At 38.7% G+C, this 21,924-nt stretch overlaps 1 protein-coding gene across 1 annotated transcript; it reads left to right on the top strand.

The window, feature by feature from the left end:
- Positions 1-9,271: 9,271 nt before the first annotated feature.
- LOC129370710 (ubiquitin carboxyl-terminal hydrolase 2-like) lies at positions 9,272-19,163 on the top strand. The gene is made up of 12 exons (XM_055046872.1): positions 9,272-9,479; positions 13,917-13,964; positions 14,050-14,167; positions 15,386-15,497; positions 15,583-15,693; positions 15,773-15,837; positions 15,922-16,025; positions 16,899-16,979; positions 17,073-17,151; positions 17,269-17,376; positions 17,823-17,943; positions 18,671-19,163. The coding sequence occupies exons 1-12, from the start codon at positions 9,333-9,335 to the stop codon at positions 18,774-18,776; spliced, it is 1,200 nt and encodes a 399-aa protein (XP_054902847.1). The 5' UTR covers positions 9,272-9,332; the 3' UTR covers positions 18,777-19,163.
- Positions 19,164-21,924: the final 2,761 nt, after the last annotated feature.

Raw genomic sequence — 21,924 nt, forward strand, 5'->3', positions numbered from 1 at the left:
ACTTGTTCAATAAAGTATAAGTCATCCACACCACTAGGGGGCGACAGCACTTAGGATCAGACCTTCAGAGAAGATGGGCTGTCCAGGCAAAAGCTGGAGGAATAAAGTAGACTTTATTCATATATGAGCTGCTCATAAAGCTAAGCATCCATAAAAATAAATTTGTAACATATTTAAAAAACATTTTGAAAAAATACACAAAAATATATAAATACTACAACAAAGGAAGCGATCAAGTTCCCTGATTTTTCTTACTCCCCCTATTTATGTCATTACCAGCTCTTTTCTCCCCCTAGTGGTCTGGAGTTTGCAGTCATGTATAACTGCTGGTTTTTGTTTGTTTTCATTTCTGCTTCATTTTTTCCTGCGGTCACATCGTTGCGTTTAGGAGCTTTTGGAGTTTTTGTTGAAGAAATTCTATCAAATTATTCCACGACAGGCTGAAAAATGACTAAGATCTACCACTTTTACAAAAAATCTATTCATCTTTTAAACTATCCTGTATCATTTTATGCCAAAGTTGTTGGGAGCCCAAAGAGCTGCATTGTGTCCAGGAGGAAAACGTTCTGTGAAAGTTAATGAGTGAAATATTTATGTGTGAGAAAACCACCTTGTGGAAATAATAAGACGTAAACAACCCAGGATATGCTTGAGTTTTGCTGAGTTTTTCCCCTCTCTGAAGGCTTTCTCTAGTTTCCTATGAAGGCTGGTCATCTGATAAGGAGGGAAAGTAAAGTCCTGCATTCCTAACAATCTGTCCGCTCGTCTCCTCCTCACCTTACAACCTGCAGTGATGGATGAAAGTTTAATTCAGCGGCTGAGCCTTCCTGCTGCTTCCTGTGTACAGATGTACAGTCCTCTTCGCTTTAAAACCTGTTTTCTTTTATTGTTTGAGCAGAAGCAGCTTTCCTTCAATAAATGTTCAGACAATCCATACCAGTGCTTTTGATTTTTATGTGTCTGATCATGACGCCATCACACACCCAACCCCAGCTGAGTAAGCACACAGTCACTCATCTATAATTAAAGGCTACATTTTTTATCCGCTCCCAGTTTCAAACATGTGAAACAGGCTCGACATCTGCCTCTCTGTCATGTTTTTATCAATTTGTCTCTAGGATACTGTTACCAAGCGATAAAGCAATAAAAACCAACAACTTCACACCTTCGCAACGCGTCCTCAGTTACTGTACGATATCGGAGCAGAATTGGGTCACGTTTTGCAGCAAAGCCAGCGATGGGTGGCACCTGCATGGCAACGAAATGATTACAGAAGGATAAAAAGATGAGAAATGGAACAGAAAAACTCAAATTGAGGATGTTTGGAATATTTTTGTAAAGTTATTGGTTGCTTTTTGTCAACACAAACCAATTCATCCAAAACCACAAACATCAACTCATAAATACTTTCATTATCTCTGAGAGTGACTACATGTTGTTGTAACTCACATCAAATTTCTTCAAAAAGTCATGAAGGAATGGTCTCCAGCAGCAGTCAGTCTCGCCATGAGTCTAAAGAAGCTTCTAACTCAAGACTGTTTCTGTGCAATTTGCAGATTTTTAGTGTCAGAAAAATCAACAGGAGCGCCCTCTCAAGTCCTCCGGTTACCCCGGTTATGGCTTGTATGGCCGGCTTCGCGTTTCAATATGGTTGCTTCCCACGTCAACAGCCGTGGTGCAAATGTTTATTTTATAAGACATATGAGCATCTGACATGTAGCATCTTCTGCTAACTGAACTCCTTGACAGTGGTGTTTGCTTATGGAAAGTGAAGATTCTTTTTTACAACAGAATGTACATTTTGATTTCGATCTTTTCATCCCTGAAAAAAATCCAATCTGTTCTGTTTCCAGCTGTGGAGCTAAATCGTGTCCGATTGTTTGTAAAATGTCTGCAGTTTGAACAGTCATGTTGCATTTTACCCTACTTTACCATCATAATTGCAGAAGAAGGGTTGTTTCACCAGAAGAAGAAACAACAGAGCACTGCTGTAGTTGCAGTTGTAAACCGTTCACAAAGAAGTCTGATGGTGGTCGCATTTAATGACTCAAATCAATGGAAAAACCCAACTTCTTTGACTTCTTTGTCTTTTCCAACAACGTTAGCTGGAACGGTGTAACCTTGAATTTAGCATTCTTCCCTGCTCTGAGTTCCACTTTCAGAGATAAATGGAGCGCAGCAACATCGTCATGACAGCTAACATGCTAACATGCTAACAGCTCAATTTCCGTTCAGCAGGCGCTCCGGTTAAACCTCTGTCAGGTCGTTTCATAGAAAGATGTTGGAGTAGGGGATACAATGGATTGAAGAAGGTTTGAACGTCCTCCTTTTCAACTGCTCTGGGGCTTAGGGTCAAAGTTCAGGGATTATTTCACCTTTTTGAGAGACTTATTGGGTGTGTCGCCTTCCTCGTTTTGGGTCAAATAACGGCTTCATCTTCGTCACATGAACTTTCTGGCCAAAGGGCTTTGCTGTTTCCAGTAAACACAAACCTGCATTCCCGTATGACCTACCAGCATGAACCAACCTGGATCCGAGTGGAAAAGTAATCACATCCTAAACCCAGCAGCTGGTCCACCTGGCTGCCATGCTGCGGTTCTGATACCTGCTAATGAGTCACTAACGTCACCCTGGACGACCTTTGACCCACTCTGCTTTGTTGCACTGATTCAATTCAGACTCAGTGGAAGGAAAGCCCGTTTTTATGAGGTCGTATAACGCCACACCATTACAATTAAATATCCAGACTTTGACTAAACCAGATAGGAAATGTGTTTTTTTTAATCAGGTGTTCTGCAGAACCAAGTCTGGTTGAATTTCACAAACTGATGGTCTTCCTTCCTCTGGGTAAACAGGCCCAGAGCATCATACTGCCACCACCATGTGTGACTGCAGGTATGATGTTCTTTTTCTGAAATGGTCTTAATTTTTACCTCTCTGTCTCGCCATGTTTTTAACCATGACCTCTGAACTCAACTGAGACAGTGAGGCCGGATGTGGTGATGAATGAGCTTATTAAAATTATTTTTGTAATAATTTGGTTTGTTTCAACAAATCAAATTGAAACATTTGCATTTTGTACAAACTCAGCTAATATTTTTTTGATCATTTGAAATATTTATAGGGCTTAAAAAAATAAATAAAAAAGAAGGGATGAATATTTTCTCACTGCACAAAACATATTCTAATTCCTGAGTCACTGAGTTAAAAACTGACCGAATAATTGTTTAATCTTCTTATTGATTTGCGCTCTGTTTGAGGATGGTTAATATTTGTTCAGTAGTTTTAACTTTTTCTGTTCCTGATGCCAATTAAAGGTCACCACTGTGAAAGATGAGAAATGAATGCAGGGGGTCCAAACTTCCTGTCACTTGGGCCAAAAAATGTAATTAAATTAAAAGCAAACATTTTCCATTGCAAGAGTTTAACTTGTTTGTAAGAATGAAATAATTAAAAAACAAAAACCTCCATCTCCATCCACCACCTGTGCTGTGAAGCCAAAATGTGTCACTTTATTAAATGAGGCCATTAGAAAGTGGGTCAGTTTGGTTAGTAGTTTATAATAACTGGCTTTGAATCAATAGACCAACTTTGTTGCTAATCAGAGTGAGACCGGAGGCATTTAAAGCGCTGAACTCTTGCATTATGGTAAAAGTGTCTCAGGAATGTTACACTGCTCTGCAGGAGCGATAAAACCGACTGACCGACTTTCCACTCCCACCTCTCAAGGTATAGGAAGGTCCACTTCAAGGTCCGCTTCAATCTTTACAAAACTTGTAAAGATTTCAGGTTACCGAAGCGCCAAGATCCTCACATTCAATGACATAATGAGTGAAGGGAGAAAAAAAAAAAACATTGTTCATCTTCCTTTGTTGATGAGAAAATATAGAAATCCCAGAATAATCAAGAAATCCTCACAGAAAGATCAATCCAATTCTGGTTCATCTGGATTTAAACTGGTGGTTTTACTATAAACAGCAACATGTGGAAGAACACGCCAGGTCACCTTGTCATGTTGCCACATTTGGTTCATTGATATGTAAACATCAGGCGGTGGAATGCAGGTCAAGTGAAACGACTCGTTTCCTCCCGTGTTGAGCCTCCAGTGTCTCCAGGTATCAGTTCTGGTCCAACTAAAACTCTTTCCAGCATTTCTCTCTGCAAATCAGTGACATAAAAATCTGATGCCATCTGTCAATTGGACAGATTATAATTTACGCATTTAAATTGGTTTGATTGGAACCAGAACTTCATCATCTGTTCAGCATCTGCACAGCTGGAGATGCTGTGGCAGCTGGAGAACCACAGCATCTCCAGCTGCTGTGGTTCTGTTTCTCTGTTCTGAGTCAAACCAATCAAACGCTTTGAGCAACCTGTTCCCCTCCTGGCCTGTGGGGGCGCTACACCTAGAACCACTGAAGGAAACGACACAAAACAACACTGAGTGCAATTTCCTTCTTCACCAAATGGAAACTACAATGGAAGCATCAGACTTTAGTGGTTGGAGGACTTATTTTTAGTCTTTGGCCAATTCTCAAGCCATTTCTCCTGCTAGCATTAGGCTAGCACGTTTGTTTTGGTTGTGTTTACCCAGAATGCCCAGTGCGGTGCATTCAGTCCACTTCCTGCTTTTGGCGCGGCCTCCAGTCCGGTTGGCAGTAATTAATGATGTTTGAATAGTTTCATTACAATTCAAATCTGTTTTCAGTGTTGTTGATGCCGCAGTGAGAGGTTTCTGTCACTTCTTTGTTCAACTTGTTGAATATTAAATAAACTGAATGACTTTTGAATATTAAGTTACTATTATTTAAGTTTACAGGTTAAAAATAGATCATCATGGTATGATAGTCAAGAAAAATCTTTTCCTCTGCTGCTTACAGAGAAAAAATTCTGCTTTCTGCCATCCACAGGTTGTTTTTTGGGTGGCAAAATAAAAAAAAAAAAGTCAAATAAAGGATTTCAAAAAGTACCAAAATAAAAAAAACAAAAGCAGTGAATCATTGATGAGGATTATTCCTTCAGACTTTTGCTCCATCCTGCCGCCTCCAGAGCGGAGTGATTGTAAAGTTTACAGAGACGGATTGAGTGACTCCACAGGGAGGTTTTCGACTGAACGGGGATCACTTTCTATCAGGGCGTCTTGTAACTATTCAGGAGGTTTTTGATGATGATGATGAACCTGCGGTTGCACCCTTGAACTGAGTGATAACCTGTTTTATGAGGATAACCTGTCGCCTTACGTAAGGTGACATGAGCAGCTGATTATTAACAGGCGATTATCGGTGCTGGTGTGCAGGACGTGCCGTCAACTGGGTTTATTCAGCATTATGCTCATTAACTGCAACACCTTTATTGCCTCAGAGGTTCTGCATCACAAAGTTGTTCGGAAATATCTAGAAATATAAATATTACCCCAACGTCTGTCAGTAAACTCCTCCAGTTCCCTGCAAATTTAACCAAAACCAAGAATTTTCTCTCCTATTTCTAAACCGCTGCACAAAGGTCGAGGTGCTGATGATTTTACAGTCCTGACTCAGGAGTAAAGCAGCTAATTGCTGTCACCGATACTCCTCTGTCTGCCTGCGGTGCATTCAGTGTTGAAGCAGAAGAACAAAACAAATCAGAAGAATCAGAGTCAAGATTTTACACACAATCCAGGAGTTTCACTTCAGGTTTTACGTTGTATAACCTAATATAAACTTTAAAGGAAATGAACGAATGATAAAGGAAGGATATGCTCATGTGTTTGCAAAGAAGAGTGCTAAAATGCTTTTTCAGTTTCCCAACAGAGAGCTGAATACTGAGGTATTTATTGTGTTCATCAGGGAGTGACGGTCAGGAAAAATGGCAGGTGAAAACGCATGAATGATGTAAACTCTGAAAAAGGACAAAAAGAATAAACAAATGCATCAAAGAAATCCTGCAAATGAAAATGTTGCAGAAAATAGAAGGAAAAAGTAAAAACAGTAAGTATAAAATGCTGCAAAGTCCTCCAGACCACCAGGGGGAGTCGAACATCAGATCATTTAGGACCAGACGCTCAGCAAAAGTCCAGATGAACAAAATGACGCGTTACACTTCATGTCGTTTACAAAGTCATAGAGCTTTGCTGACATACGTAATATTACCGACTCCAGACTCCCCCTAGTGGTCAGACAACAGCGCTATGGTTAGCTAAAATATAGCCAATAGCATGTGGGGTATCACTATCATATGGACTAACAATGACTTATTCTATTTATTATGCAAGCAATATTGTTCCAGCTAAAATTAGCTTTAATGTTAATGTTAGCTTGAATGCTATCACTAGTATGTTGACTACAAATTACTAACTCAACTCAGCAGACAAACATTAGTGTTAATGTTAGCTTAAATGATGCCAGTAACATGTGGAGTACCTCCAGCATGTGGACTTAACATATCCCATTTAATATGCTAAACATAGCTAACATATCAAAAATATGCTAAAAATTATTATTTTTAGCTTAATGCTCATGAGAGCTATCACTAGCATATAGAGCTACTAGCATGTAAACTCTACCAGTGGTAAGTAAAATATCACTAGCATGTTGACAAGAGTGCCTTATACTCAGCAATGCAAACATTAGCACTGCAGCTCAGCTTCCTGGAACAGAAAACCAGAAAAGCAGAAGCCTGTTTTTATATAACGTATCCTGCAGGGCAAACTGGGTTTCAACGCGATACTAGAAAGCAAGGTGCAGCAGATATTTACTTTTGGGATAATCCTCACCATACCCTGCAGGTGTGGCCAAATAACCCAATAATCCAGCAATTAGACGCTTCTTAAAGAAATGTGTTGCAACAGCAGGATGTCAGTCTGGAATGTGACGAAGCTAACACGTCCCGATTCCCCTGAAAGAGCTAATTATGGGCTTTCTGTTCAGATTCCTTCTCTCACAGATCCTGTTGGGCTCGCTGGCAGATTGCTCTGCTGTGAGGCGATTCTCGCTCTGATGTAATTCACACTCAGTAAAAGTTTTCCACAGAGACATAACTCTGTGTTTCAGAGAAACACCAGATTTTTTTGTCCAGATTTCAGTTTGCAATGTTGTCTTTTTGTTGCAGATAGTTATTTTCCTTCCCCAATGCTTTGCAGGCAGAGCCGCACATGCTAACAAGTGGCACATTTTCACTGTGACTTGTTATATAACTGAGGACTTTTTGACTTTGTCTCCAGTTGTAAATTCCTCTCATCTTTAGCTGTAAGATAAGACATCTTTGCAGAACGTTAAAGGGCAATTAAAGCGCTTCAAGGCTGCTGTCAAGTCTCTTATCAGAGTCAGAACTGGGTCAAAGCACAGCCAAGGTCGAGAGATGAGCTGGGAATAATGAGTTCAGAACAATCACTGCTATTTGGTTTCAGCTCAAACAGCAAATACTGGATTTAATAAGGCGGCAGAAATCCTTCCAGTTCTGTCTGCCTTTTGCTCAAACAGCAGCTGCATCAGCTCCAGTATTCACATTTCCGCTCCCCCCTGTCTGTGAAGGTGGCGCGGAAAACTGTCTTAATATTGACCCAACTGCAACAACACCACCTAATCTCACAGAGGCGCCATGAAGGGAGAGACTGAAGTGACTGCAGTTGCTTTCCAAAGTTGTTCATTTATGGTTTCCACTTGTTCAAGTCAAGCTACCTTACCTAGCTAGCTATCTAGGAACCAGCTGTCCCTCCTGACACCGAAACGTATATCAACAATTAGCTAAAAACTATTATTTTAGCTTAAGGCTAATATCAGCATGAGGGCTATCACTTACACATAGAGCAAAGTATTTGCTAGTGCTAAGGTTAGCACGGTTGCTAGCAAAGTCAGCAATCAAAACTTCGACTCTGCCTAAATTTACGGCACCTGATTTATTCCACTATTAATCATAAATGCCGTTTCTCTTTATGCCCGACCATTTGTATAGTAAAATCAGCTAAATAAAGACCATAACAGTTGACCGACTCAACTTGCTCATAGGTTGATTTGATATCCATCATGGTGGAGTCAGACGTTGAAGTCACGTTCAAACGGTCCATACATTAAATAAATCAGTCTAGAGATTGATCTCTTTACAAACACACTAATTGACCTTAATATACAAAACATTTTTTTTTCTTCTCATTTCACAGGATTATTTATGCTAATGCTAATTCACCAGCTCATTGATGCTAATGCTTCTTTCTTCTAATATAATTTGTGGAATCTCTTCATTCCTCATTCTGAAGCTACATTTGAACTCTACCAAGATGTCTCCACCTCATATAAATGACCTCTGGTGCTGCTTTCTAATTGGCTCTTTCCCTGTTGGCAAGCTGCTGAACTGGTGTACCTAACAAAGAGGCCAGTCAACATTTATAATATATGAGCTTGTATGTGTAATTTTGAAGAAAATGCACCATACAGTCAAATTTTACTTTGAAAAATAATTGATTTTGTTTTACAGCTATTCCACATCATGGGAAAAAGAATTATTTGAATAGATTATTAAAAACTCAAAATTAATACAACATTTTTTCTCAGGCAGCAGGACTGTTGCAGCTCTAAATTCAGAATATACTAAAACAATTGACATCTAAACAAATCTGCATTTAATGTGAAAAATTCTTTGCAGCATCTGTGATTTCATCCCAATTCTTCATTCCTGCAAATGTGCACAAATATTTTAATATTTTAACTTTACCAGAAGTCTCTTCTTTACATTAAGTTAATTAAAAAGAAAATCTGAATGAAAGAGAAAAATACCATAAAATCAGAATAATCGATTACTAAAGTCATTGTTAGACATTAGAAAATGTTGGGGTTTCTTTTGTATTTTGATGAACTGTTTTACCTATTAATCTGCCACATATGAATTTAGCTGTATTTTTCCATGGTATTTAATTACATAAACACAAAAAATATTCAGATTTTATTCTTCTATTTATATTTAAGGCAGTTTTTCCAGAAGAACTCATATTTTTATTTACCCTACAAATTTCAAGAAGTGCATTTAGTTGCACTTAAGCAAAAAAAAAAAAAGATCATTAATTGGAATGTCTCAAGAACAATGCAACATTTTTTGTTATCTTTTCTTCAAGTAGCTTTTAAAGACATATTTTAGATGTTTCTGTCGCTTTTGGAATGGTTTCCAACCAAACTTCCCCATTGCCGCGGTATTTCCAACAGCACCTGAAGGCATCACCGGTGGAGTTTCAGAGTGGGCGGGGCTTTCGCGTCCCTCGGTAAAAACTGAGGCGCGCGCCGCCTCGGTCACATTTCGACACCTGAGAACCGGGCGACACCGGAGAGTCAAACCCGAACCGGCACCTCGACAGAACCAGCAACGCCATGCCGTCTCTGCGACACTCCTACACGGTGACGGTCCCGGGACACCCCGGCGGCCTGCCGCTGGACGAACCGGAGCTGCGGCGCAAGCAGCTGTCCCGCTCCATGCTGGTCAACACCTTCATGGGTCTGATCATCAACCCGGCCAAGGTGAGTCCACATCCGGGTCTCTTCCAGAAAAAAAGGTTTAATGTATCAGTTTTTACTCAGCAAGTTAATTTTCTTCCAAGAGAATTTATATTTTTATTCACTGTAGAAATGTAGCGTTTAGATGCACTTAAATAAAATACATATTTTTTATTTTCATGTACAAACCAGGATGTATAAATTTCTGACTATTATATTTTAGCATTTCTGCACATAAAATGTAAGAATAAAAGTGGAAGCAATCGCATGCAGCATTCAGGCATAACATTATGACCAGCGTGGACACTGACTGGTTTTTCTCCTGGAGTTTTATCTGCAGCAGTTTAAACTCTAATCTGTTAGTGGTCATAATGTTTTGCCTGATTGCAGTGTGCTTTCAGACAACGCATGAAAGGAAAACAGCCGCACAGATATAAGCATTGTTTTCTGCTACAATATGATTAATAATGATTGATTGATTATTGAAACAATTGCCAACTAATCGATTAATCGTTAACAACATGGTGATTAAACCAAAACTGTTCAAAATGGATAGAAAATTTGCATTAATGATAAAAATATGACACGCTGCAGGTGGAAAAATCTCTACAGCTATACAGTCAGACACGGTGGTGGAAGTGTGATGATCTGGGCTTTTGCTGATAAATTATCTTTAAAAGAAAACAAAAAACACTTTTTTCTTGCTACCTGCTGCTTTTTCTCTGATATTAAAGTTTGTTTGATGTTCTGCAAGATTTGAGTTCGACAAAAACACAAAACAGGAGAAATCTGTGAAATACTTTTCCACTGAGCTCAAACTGACAAAAGGAGTCAAATCTTGACTGCATGTTGCATCAGCGCGTAGAAATGACGAGCCGGGCGAATCGCATGCCGAGCGAAAAGCTGCAGACGGCTACATCAAGTGGGTCTGTTGCATAACGGGGAGCAGAACTGCTGATAAGTCCCAGGAAGAACACCTTATCGTTCACGCAGCAGGACTCTGCTGGCACCAGAACCGGCCCGCAGCGCAGTCAGCACATATTTCTGTTTACGTGGGCCGGAGGTGTCGGGCTCAGGTCGACCCGAGGAGCTTTTTACATAACCAGAACCTCAACCGAGTTTTCATACAACTCCACGCTCACCTTAGGACTGAAGGAAACGGAGATAATCATCAATTAGTCTTTTATTGAAATAATCGTCAACTAATCAATTAATCATTAACCGGAATATACAAACGTAGAAAAAAAGAACAGATTTAAACCGGTAGTTAAGTCTGTATAATAAAAAAAAAATCTTTGCTTTAACTTCAGCTGGTTCAAATTCACTGAAGTAACTATCTTGTTGCATTTAGGCAATAAAATGTTTATTTTTATATTTAAAAAAAGGAATTAAACAAATTATATATCGTTCATTTTTTAAAAATCAACGAATCAAAGTGAAAGATGCCCAAAAATCTGAATAATGAATTACTCCAAAAATCTTTATTTACATCCCGAAAATCGAATATTTATGAACAAATCTGCATTATTGTGTAAATCAAACAGTTGCAGCTGGGACTTTATCCTAAAACTTTTCTTCATTCAAAAACCTTCATATTTTAACTTTTTAATGCGCCTCTTCGTAAATAACATGAGTAGTGTAGTCAGTTACTAAAAATCTCTGGATGAAAGAGAAAAATACGTAAAGATGCTGAAGTAGGATCGTGTTTGCTTTAAAATGAGTCATTCCTCAAACAGAGTGCGTTTCCACAGTGATTTAAAAATGAAAATCCATGTTTACAGAAAACACTCCAGGATGGGGGAATTTGTATGGAAATATCCACATTTCTCCTCACTTTCTGCAGTTTTTCTCTTAAGATTTCTGCGTCTTCATTTGAACTGTGTTGCTCTGTGTTTACCGTGTAAACATCTGAACCATAGAACTCGGGTTCAGCCGGGTCTCCAGAACCCGCTCCAATGTGTTTACACCCTCAGCCAAGGCGAGGCTGCCACCGCCGCCGTCACATGCTGCACGCCTGCAGGGCGCCAATATTTCAGCACAGAATGTTCCCAGGCTCTCTGAAGTCCTGCCAGCCGGTGCACAGAGTTCACCTGAACGCGTCACTTCCTGTGAGCCCGGTCCTGCTGGTTTGGACCAACACCATATGTCTGCTTCCAGACGGCAGAGACCGATTTAAATCAGAGTTGCCTAAGATTATACATGTATTAATGGGAATAATAAGTAGAAATTGACCAATGTCGATTCTTTTAAGACCGATTTTGATACAGATTGTTTTGAAGTCAGTCTAACTGATCTACAATATGTGCTGCAAATAAAATAAACCAACATATAGTTTTTTTTAAGTGAGCAAAAACAGAATAAAATGCATTAAATGTCACCATAAAAACATTACATTGCATAAAAATGTAGAATTTTTTTTAAAAAAATCAAAGAATAGTGATGATTTTACACAATTACTGTTGAAAATTATAAGCAAATATTGCAAATAAGTTGAAAATATCTTCTTTTAATGAATCGCATTCTCAAGCCTTTTATGGTATTTGTATAGTTATCTGCAATTTTGTCAGCCTCAGCATTCCATACATGAGCCGCTGCTGTTGCTGCTTAATTCCCAGTTTAAAGGTGAACATATTTACATGTCCAGCTGTCAGCAGAGGCATTTTGCTGCTCGTCCAGCTCATTATTGCGTTATTATGTAACAGAAGGGATGACAGAGCTGCATGTCGGCGCCCGCTGGAACATCATCACCATGAAACCATCTGTTCTGTCAATATTAGGTCATCAGGGTGACTTAATGAAACTAAATGTGGATGTTGATTGTAAAAACAAAACTTTTTTTAGTCATCTTCAGGTTATGTAAGTGGCTCTGGGAACTGAGCCTTTTTTAACAGGAAGCGTCAAAAGACCCAGACTGTTGAAGTGGATTCCTGTGGCAGTAGCCCAGGGCTGGATGTTTGGGGGCGGACTCAAAAACCTTTCTTTTCTTTTTTTTTCTTTAATGTTTTATGGCATTTTACTGTTTTGTAAAACATGTAAGCCCATATCAGGAGGCATGCATTCATATTTTGGGATGTTAGTAATATAAAAAATACTCAATTATTTGTAAATGAGTGAAGTATTTTTTCCACCCACATCACTTCATAGCAGAAACACCACCAAAACTGGCTCCATCTTTGTAACTCAAGCCCTGCCTGAAATTATATTAAAAAACATATTTTGTCAAATTCAATCATAGATTATTTATGTCTGTAAACTAAATATTTAGTATATTAACTAATTAAATAAATTGGAGCTGATATTTAGAAATGAATAACATGGTGAATACAGTGCCTACTTTCTATTATTTTTGTTTAAACACAAAGAAATTTACTTTGACTATGCTTCTACTGTTGATGGATGTTACTGACTATATATATCACAGATTAAGGAAGAAAGGAGACACAAGCTGATTTTCAGATGTTAAGACCGATTTCTCATGTGAATATTGACTGATTGTACATTTACCAAAATCCTCCCTTGAAATATTATTAATTAAGTTGATTTATTGAAAATTTCTAACCTCAACTGGTGATAATTTGCTGCTACTTTCTGTAAAAATACTCTGGGAGCTCAGACATTCCAGTTTTCTATTCTCCACACTGAGTAGGAAGTGTTTTAAGGAAAAGGTCGTTTCTGGCCAGGCTGAATCAAACTATGGAGACATGTTGTGTTTCATAATGACGACATGATGAAACACAACCATGTCGTCTGCATAGAGACGAACTTTATCCTCCCTGTGACCTCAGATCCAGAACCCGAAATAAAATATCTACTTTTCCATATTTTGTCACATTACAACCATGAACATAAATATATTTTATTTCTGATTAGATTATTCATTGTTGAGCCATTATCAGTCATCAGGTAACTTATGAAGGCAACTGGTTGCACTCAAAGAAAACGAGGGCTGAATAATTTTACACACCGCACTTTTCAGTTGAAAATGTTCTGAATCCTATTTGTCTTTCTACTTCACTGTTGTATACCATTTTGTGTTGGCCTCCCACATTAGATGTATTTATGGTTGTAATGCAACAAAAAATGGAAAAAAAAACAACTTATTTTAGACATTTAAGAAATCAAGTAATTCAGTTCATTTTTTAAACAAGAAAATCAACGTTTTACTGACTAAAACGCGATAACACTTGATTATTTGTAGCTTCTACATCAGTTAGCTTTGTGCTCCTGATATTTGCTGGAGAAACTAGATCAAAAATAAAAGTTGTAGTTTTGTGGTGATTACTTCCAGACTTAAACAGAACCTGTCTGACAGCACAAAGTAGGCGAAAACATCTCACAAATAAAACCTGGAACAGATGAGAAGAGTAAGAGAAGAACCAGAAAGGCCGTTTTTAAAGTCAGGCTGAAAAATGTTGACTTTTGACGTCTGAGGTAATTTTCAATGTTTCCGTTTGTGAACAGAGCAAGAGTCCGCAGGGCCTGGTGGGGCTGAGGAACCTGGGCAACACGGTAAGGCTCCCAGCTTCCCAGCGTCTCTCCCAGTGAAACCAGCAGCTCGGACCGGATCCGTGGTGACGTTTGCTCTTGTTTCCAGTGCTTCATGAACTCCATCCTGCAGTGTCTGAGCAACACGTCTGAGCTGAGAGACTACTGCCTGTGGAACTTCCACCTGATGGAGCTGAACCGCCGGACCAACACGGCGCTCATGGAAGGTGGGCGGAGCCTCTGCATGATAAACGCTGCGTTATCAGCTTTAAGACGGTTTCGGGTCAGGTGTAGGACTCAACCTGTAAACTTTCTGTTTTCACAATCCCTTGTCGTCGCTCAGCTGTTAAACCCAAATCCTTCCAGCTTCAGTCAGTGAACGCAACCCAGAAAAGCAGCAGCGTCATTTTTACGGCGTAATCTGAGCGCAGTGGACGTTTATCACCTTTAGTGACATCCTGGGCTCAGGGTGGGAACATCAGGTCAGCAGGCCAGCCTCAGGAGACGTTTCAGTAAAACTAGAGGAGGGACATGTCTGTAATTCATTCATTAATAAATCTAAACTATAGATTTACAAAATAAGGAACATTTTCAATTCAAAAACCCCCTCTTCCTGCTAAACTATTGAATAAATAGACATATGAGCTCAATAGCAAAAATATTTGTTTTAATCTTTTATTCTGGTTCTTTTCAGGCGTTACTAGTGCGTCAGATTTAAGGATGTACCAGAAACGTGCGAACACAAATGTTCCGGGTTGAACATTCATACCTAAACATTAGTTCTGTTAAAGGTTTTTAAATTTATGTGAATAATTTCTAAAGTCCCAGCTCTCATTAAAACACTATTATTATCTGCTACCAGATTTCTTGCTTTGTCTTTAGTTTTAGTAAACGACGCGTGACTAGAACAGTAATCTGGTACAGTGGGACGCTCCAGCAGCTGCCTGTAATAATGTTCCACTTTATCAGATCTGGTGTTCGAACTACTTTCTGGTGTTTCAGTAAAATGTGTCATATAATTGTCGCTTTCCGAAGAAATGAATTCTGTCTCATGCAAAAGAAATCTCCTGTTATGGAAAAAGTAATTTACATTTGATCTGTGAACTTATTCACTTTGTGTTGAATCTAAACTTGTTCTGATATTCATGACAGAGACCAAAGCTATCAATGACCTTCTGCTGAGTAAAACAAAATATTTTGTTTTGAGATTGTTTGATTTGGACATTTGATTTTGAAATATTGGCACCAGATACTTTTGCTCCTGCGGGTCTCAGATGGGTTCTTTGTTTCCTTCGCAGCGATCCGCTCCATGTTCTCTGGATTTCATTTGCAGAGTTTGGGATTATGTTGGGAGGATTCCTTAGTCTCTGACTCAAAGGATGGATTTACTAATAAATCGTAAAAAAAATTCTCTCTTCTTGTCTTGCTTTTGTTTTCTGGTTTAGAGTTTGGAAAGCTGACTCAGAATCTGTGGACGTCTGCGAACAACGAGGCCGTCAGTCCGTCTGAGTTCAGAAACCAGATCCAGAAATTTGCCCCCAAATTTATTGGCTGCAAGTAAGTTTCTCTTCCTCTTCAGAGGAAGCCTTAAACTTCAGGTGGGGGAAGTTGTCAAATTGGATAAAATTGTTTTTATCTGCAGCCAGCAGGACGCCCAGGAGTTCCTGCGCTTCCTGTTGGACGGCCTCCACAGCGAGGTGAACAGGGCGGCGGTCCAGCGGAAGGTGTCGGCCGTGGACATGGACCACGTCCCGTAAGCAGACTCCCTCCTCCAGAGGTCACTCAGCTTCACTCGTGTTTTTTCTGCTAAATCTCAATTGTTTGATCTGCAGTGATGAAGAAAAAGCCCGGCGGACGTGGAACATGTACCTGGAGAAAGAGGACAGTAAAGTCGTTGGTAAGAGTCTTTGAAACATCAGGGAAGCAACACAGCTGCCTTCCAGTGAACATGACCTTTGACCTCTCGCCTGCCTGCTTCCAGACCTGTTTGCAGGGCAGCTGAAAAGCTCTCTGACCTGCACGGTTTGTGGTTTCCGCTCCACCGTGTTCGAGCCGTTTTGGGATCTATCAGTTCCGATCGCACAGGTGAGGAGACCCAACCTGCCAGCCAATCAGATTCTGGTTCAGCACCACTTACCTGAAATAAACCCGACTTCTGCTTAAAAAGCCTAGAAAACCCAAACGATGAGAAACCAGCAGCTCTTTTAGTAGGGCTGAAACAACTAATTGGATGAACTAAACTACTGAAAGATTAATCGTTAACTGGAGTATTCAGACTTTAAAAAGCCTTATTTCTTACTCAGAACTCATCCAGTGTTTTTCCTTCACCTGGTTCAAATTCAGTAAAGAAAATAAATCCTGTTCAGCAACTTTTGCTATCAATGATTAATCAGTTTATGTTTGAAGGGCTGACTGAGCTCCAGATGCATTCTTTACCACAAATGATCGAGCTGCACTAAACGAATGCTGTCATAACATGTTTGTTATGTAGAAAATGAATTGAGTTACTTGATTATTTGCATTTCTATGTATTTCTAAAGTAGTAAATAAGCTCATAAATAAATAACATGCAGAATGTGGCAATTTTTTCATCCAATTAATCGATTAATCATTAGAATAATTGATAGATAAGCATTTATTCTGACGATTAATCGATGGTATAGTTTATAGAATAATTGATTATTCTGATGATCAGTTAATTAATCACAAGTATAGTTGATAGAGCAATAATTTACTTTGTTGATTAATCATCAGAATAATCGATTCCTCAAATAATCATTAGCTGCAGCCCTACATACTGAGTGCTCTACCCTCACGTTGATGATGTTCGGCTCTCAGAAAGCAAAAAACAATCAATAAAACATTAAATTCTTCCTGAAACCTTCACTTGGATATCATGACACCCTGAGATTGTGATAAATGAATTTTTCTGACTGGATGTTGTCTGATCCTCCACAGAAGAGCTCTGGTGAAGTGACGCTGAAGGACTGCTTGAGGCTTTTCACAAGAGAAGATGTGCTGGACGGAGAAGAACGACCGGTAACCCACCCGTACAACGGCTAGCTACTTTTTCTGTTTTAAGATGCTGCAGACAGAATCTGACTGCCTGCAACGCGTTTGTTTCTTTGTCAGACCTGCAACAAATGCAAAGCCAGGAGAAAATGCACCAAGAGGTTCAGCATCCAGAGGTTCCCTCAGGTTCTTGTGCTTCGTATCCTTTTTGCAGTGGTTTTTGCAGCATGCAGATGCTAATCCTCCCGCTAACATCAAGGTGTGCACCAATACCAGACAAACGTTCATTGTGCCTTGACCTCGGTTTGCCTCTCAGACCTGAAGCGTTTCTCAGACTCAAATGTCCGAGTGAGCAAACTGAACACCTTCGTCGACTTTCCTCTCAAAGATCTAGACCTGAGGGAGTTTTCAGCGGACAGCTGCGGTGAGTATCTGCAACAAAAATAGAGACTATCTAGAGAAGAAGCTTCTGTTGTTTAAAAACTACAAATCAGGCCCAAATCTGGTCCCTGATGCAACAAAGTCACAATTACAAAGTCGGTCGTCTATCAGGATTAAAGGACTAACATCTCAGCAAATTCTAGAAAAACTCCACATCATAAATGTGGAGCAAACTTCCAGAAAACTGCAAAACAACTGAAACACTGAGATCCTTTAAATCAAGTCTAAAATCCCAGCCAGTTAGAGCTGATTTTGATTCATAACAACTCGAACATTCGCCAGCAATTTTGATTATAGCGTTCGACAGAATTTAATGTCTGTCGCTGGTTTTATGATGTTTTCAGGAGGTAAAGCACCTTAAACTGCCATCGTGCTTCAATGTGTTGTACAAATAAACTTGATTGATCAATCGATCGATTCTTCCTGCAGAGCGTCCCGTCTACAACCTGTACGCCGTGTCCAACCACACTGGGAACGCGCTGGGCGGCCATTACACGGCGTCCTGCAGGAACCCGGCGCTGGGGGAGTGGTTCAGCTACAACGACTCCAGGTATCAGATCTCATCTCACTGGGTTCACGTATCGGCTTATCAGGCTGGTCACGCAGCCTCCGCCTGCTGTGCCTGCGCTGACCTCATTGTCGCCGTAAAACTTTGCAGCAGCTTCAATTTTACGACCAAATTAGGGGTCAGCTGCACGTTTACGAGCCCGTGGATCTGTGCGTGTGTGTGCGTAGCGGATTAAACATACACATAATGTCAATAAATTATCAACAAATGTTGAAAAAACTAACTGGAATTTTTGCGAAAGAGCGGCTGATGTTGATGGGGTTGAGATGAAATGTAAGAGAGATCAAATTCTTCTTGATGAAAACAAACTGGAAACACTACAGTTAAATAAGGTTAAGAAAAAGTTTTAATTAAAAAGAAAATGACCAGGGAGAAGGAAGTAGGTCAGTTATGCTAGCTTGATTTTGACAACCTGAACATGTAGATGTGCTGTGGAATTTGGTTGCCAGCGTCATTTTCCCTTTTCCTGTGGCACACCGCATTAAATTAATAATCCCTCCATCTCCAGATCTCATTTAATTTCTTTATTTTTTTTTATTTTATTGTTGTTTTTTCCCTGTAGCGTTGTACGCATTTGCTAAATTTCCGGGTGTAAACGGTAACGTGCCACGTGTCCCTTCAAACTACTCCTTTTTATTCAAAACTTTGGTTTGTGTTCAAATGTGAGCTGTTCATGAAATGAATTAAAAACTAAGGCGTGTCTCTGCAGGGTCAGCCCCATGTCGTCCAGCCAGGTGCGCAGCAGCAACGCCTACGTCCTCTTCTACGAGATGGCCAACTCTTCACACGGAAAGTACCAGACGTGTCGGCTGTAGAAACAGAGACAAACCTGCACTCAACTGAGCCTGAACACACGGAGCCTGAGCGCCCTCTGGTGGAGAAGGAACTGCCATTACAAACTGTGAACGTGGCTTCTGGAAAAGCTTCTTGAAAAGGGTCAAAACTGAAGAAAACGTTGTTTTTACGGCCATTTTTTTGACACTTTCTTTCAATATTTATAAATGACCTTTCAAAAGACATAATTTATTATTTTTAATTTATTGTGCTTGTTGACTCCAGCGATGGTTTGAGGATGTTTTTAAGTAGAGACAGTGATATTTTTGTACAGTATTTATGCGCAGCAGAGTGAAAGTGATGTGACTCCACTTGCTGACTTTACATCCAAAGTCTGTAAATGATTAAAAGTCGTCACTAAATCATGAGTTTGCTTTATTTAGCCGTCCATTTGTCCAACTACAGACATTTTTAGCTGAATGAATGAATCCAGTCTAGGTTAAAATATCTGGATTTGTTTACAATATATTTATGGTGGTTTTGCACACATTGAACATAGAAAACATACAAACAAACCCACAATCAGCGCCCACAATCTAAAATACAATACAATTGGAAAAACAACATTTTTATGACTGCATAAAGGTAAACACAAGTATAAATATACAGATAAATAAAAATGCTAATTATTACGTAAAGTGTCAAAATATCAGAGTTTCATTCTGAAGTAGTATCTATCCAGATTTTAAGCAGTGATGCAAATTGATGACTAAATATTACAGTTTTAGAGCACTAAACCCTATAAAACTTTATCCAGCTTGTGCTGCGTTTCCTTCAGCTCGGACCGGCCATGTTGTGTTTTTGAGTCGCCATCACTTATGTTGAAATGAAGCGTGTCCCACTGCAAGACACTCGCATCAAGTCAGTTTGGAGAAAGAAGGTGATTTTTCAGTCTTTGCACATCAAATTTGTTCTCTGCCACGACATCCCCCTTGTGCCTGTTCTCTGTCTCAGTCGGTGGATAACAAAGGAGATGGCGTGTGGATGAAAAACAGCAAAAACGAGAGTTAAATAATTCTATATTAATTATAGGTGTTGACATTTCATACTGGACTGAAACACATGAACTAGAATATTTCATATTCTATGCAATAGAATATTTTATTCCACAGATTGTGGAAATAGAGAGAATATGTTTTTAAAGTTTGCCACAGTTTCAGCAAGCTGGCTGTCGAGTGAAACGACACACTTTCAGGTCTTGTTAGATCATTTAATTATCTCTACATTCTTAAGAAAATGAAAAAGTATTTGGTGTTTTATTGGAGAGTGTTTCTCTTACTGTGCCAGTAATACTGGAATTTATCATTAATAATAAAGACTTTGTGGTATCTTGATTTGATAATGATTATGTTAGTTAATCATGATGAAGGGATTATTGAAATAGTTATCAATTAATTTAGTAATCGATTAATCGTTAACTACAGTATTCAAACCCTCCAAAGTAATTCAGCAAAAACTGTACAATATATATACAGAATATAAAAACATAATTTTCTGGAAAAAAATTTTCCCCAAATTCCTCACGTGCCAGTTTTAGCTTCACTTATTCAAATTCACTAAAAGAATGCTGCTACTGCTTTCTAGGCAATAACATTTGTATGTTCTCATTTTAAAAATGAATTTAATTATTTGTTTATTTGCTTGTTCTTGTGCCTTCTTAATGTATAGGAATATTTAAAAGGTGGTTAAGAAAAAAAAATTGCAGAATGTGGAGAATTGTTTATATTTGATTAGTCGTCAGAAATAATCGTCCGTCATTGCGCTATTTTTTAAATTGAATTAATAAATATTTGGTCACTAGAGGGCGCAGTTTAACTGACATTTAACTGACATCTCCTTGTTGCTGCTCGGTGGAAGAGACTGAGTCTTAAACTGATGTGTGTCTGCCACCTGCTGGCCAAGCAGAATAACTACAGGTCTTTAAAGTGGAGGATTTCAAACATTTAAGTTCATATAAATCTGGGTGGGTGTAAATACTTTCTTACTTTGTTTTAATGTTACAATTGGTTTTTGGGCTTTATCTTCATATTTTCATGTGTAAAGGAGGGATTCTGTTCATTGACTTACTCAATAATACATTAAATGGTGATTGTGATCTGGAGCGATAAAGGAGATTTCTGTTTGCCTGCAAGTTGGCAGCAAATTGGCTCAACTTGATTCAGTTGTTCTGGGTTGTTGACATGATAGAAATCTGATTTGGACTTTGCTCAACGCTGGATCAGCTTTAGTTAAAGCACCATTTATTAATAAAACCTGTAAGTATAAAGTCATAAACACAACTTAACTGGATTCTGATTCCTATTTTTTTCCCCAAATGCAAACTGCTTTCAAAGACAATGATGTTTAAAAAAAAACAGAAAAGAAAAGAAAAAGAATCAGCCGACATCTTCTCTGGCTTCAGGTGGATGTTGATTCACGTCTTTATTTCACAAAGAAATAATAAATACAAAATAATCCTTCAACAATAATTCATGCTCTTTCACTACTTTATTTGGTGCCAAGTTTGTGGAAAAACTGAAAAAAGTAAATAATATGCATGACTGTACAAAACATTTGTTGTGAATTAGCAATTAGCCTAAGCTAATATCCATTATGGCTTGTTTGGCTGTTTGGGAATATTCAAACATGGAAACAATTTTCTTTAATAACATAAAGCTACATTGTTTTTAAAGATTGATCAGTAATATGTTTATAACAAATTTATGACAGATCATGATTTCCAGTTGTCATAATGAAGACATTTTTAATGATGTCAACTTTGTATTAAAGTGTCATGATTTACCGAATGACACTTTATGACAGCAGTCATAAATATTTATGAAGACTTATTCATTCATGGTCATGACAGGTGTTATGACATGTTTATAACATTGTCATGACAGTCTTATTCACAACCTGTCAATTAAGTGTTACCAAGATATGAACTCCCAGTTTTTTAAGTCTTTTCTTTTTAGATCCAGTATCAGTTTTTAGTTGTTCTGTTTCTTCTCTTTTGTAATCATTCAATTAAAAAAAAACAATTATGAGATCATCAGATGAACTTAGATTACAAAAAGTTTTTTTTTCTTTTTTTCTTTGTCTTTCACAATAAATGATCATGGTAGGTTCAATAAATGTTTCATTTTAAAA

Source organism: Poeciliopsis prolifica, unplaced genomic scaffold (assembly GCF_027474105.1).
Source record: "Poeciliopsis prolifica strain line A6 unplaced genomic scaffold, Auburn_PproV2 SCAFFOLD024, whole genome shotgun sequence".
Taxonomy (NCBI): domain Eukaryota; kingdom Metazoa; phylum Chordata; class Actinopteri; order Cyprinodontiformes; family Poeciliidae; genus Poeciliopsis; species Poeciliopsis prolifica.

Bases quoted from the DNA above. Each gene is read 5' to 3' on its own strand.
- LOC129370710 (XM_055046872.1), top strand. From the start codon at position 9,333: ATGCCGTCTCTGCGACACTCCTACACGGTGACGGTCCCGGGACACCCC. The intron at 14,168-15,385 runs GTGGGCGGAGCC...TTTCTGGTTTAG, and splicing joins CAACACGGCGCTCATGGAAG to AGTTTGGAAAGCTGACTCAG. The intron at 17,377-17,822 runs GTGAGTATCTGC...TTCTTCCTGCAG, and splicing joins GTTTTCAGCGGACAGCTGCG to AGCGTCCCGTCTACAACCTG.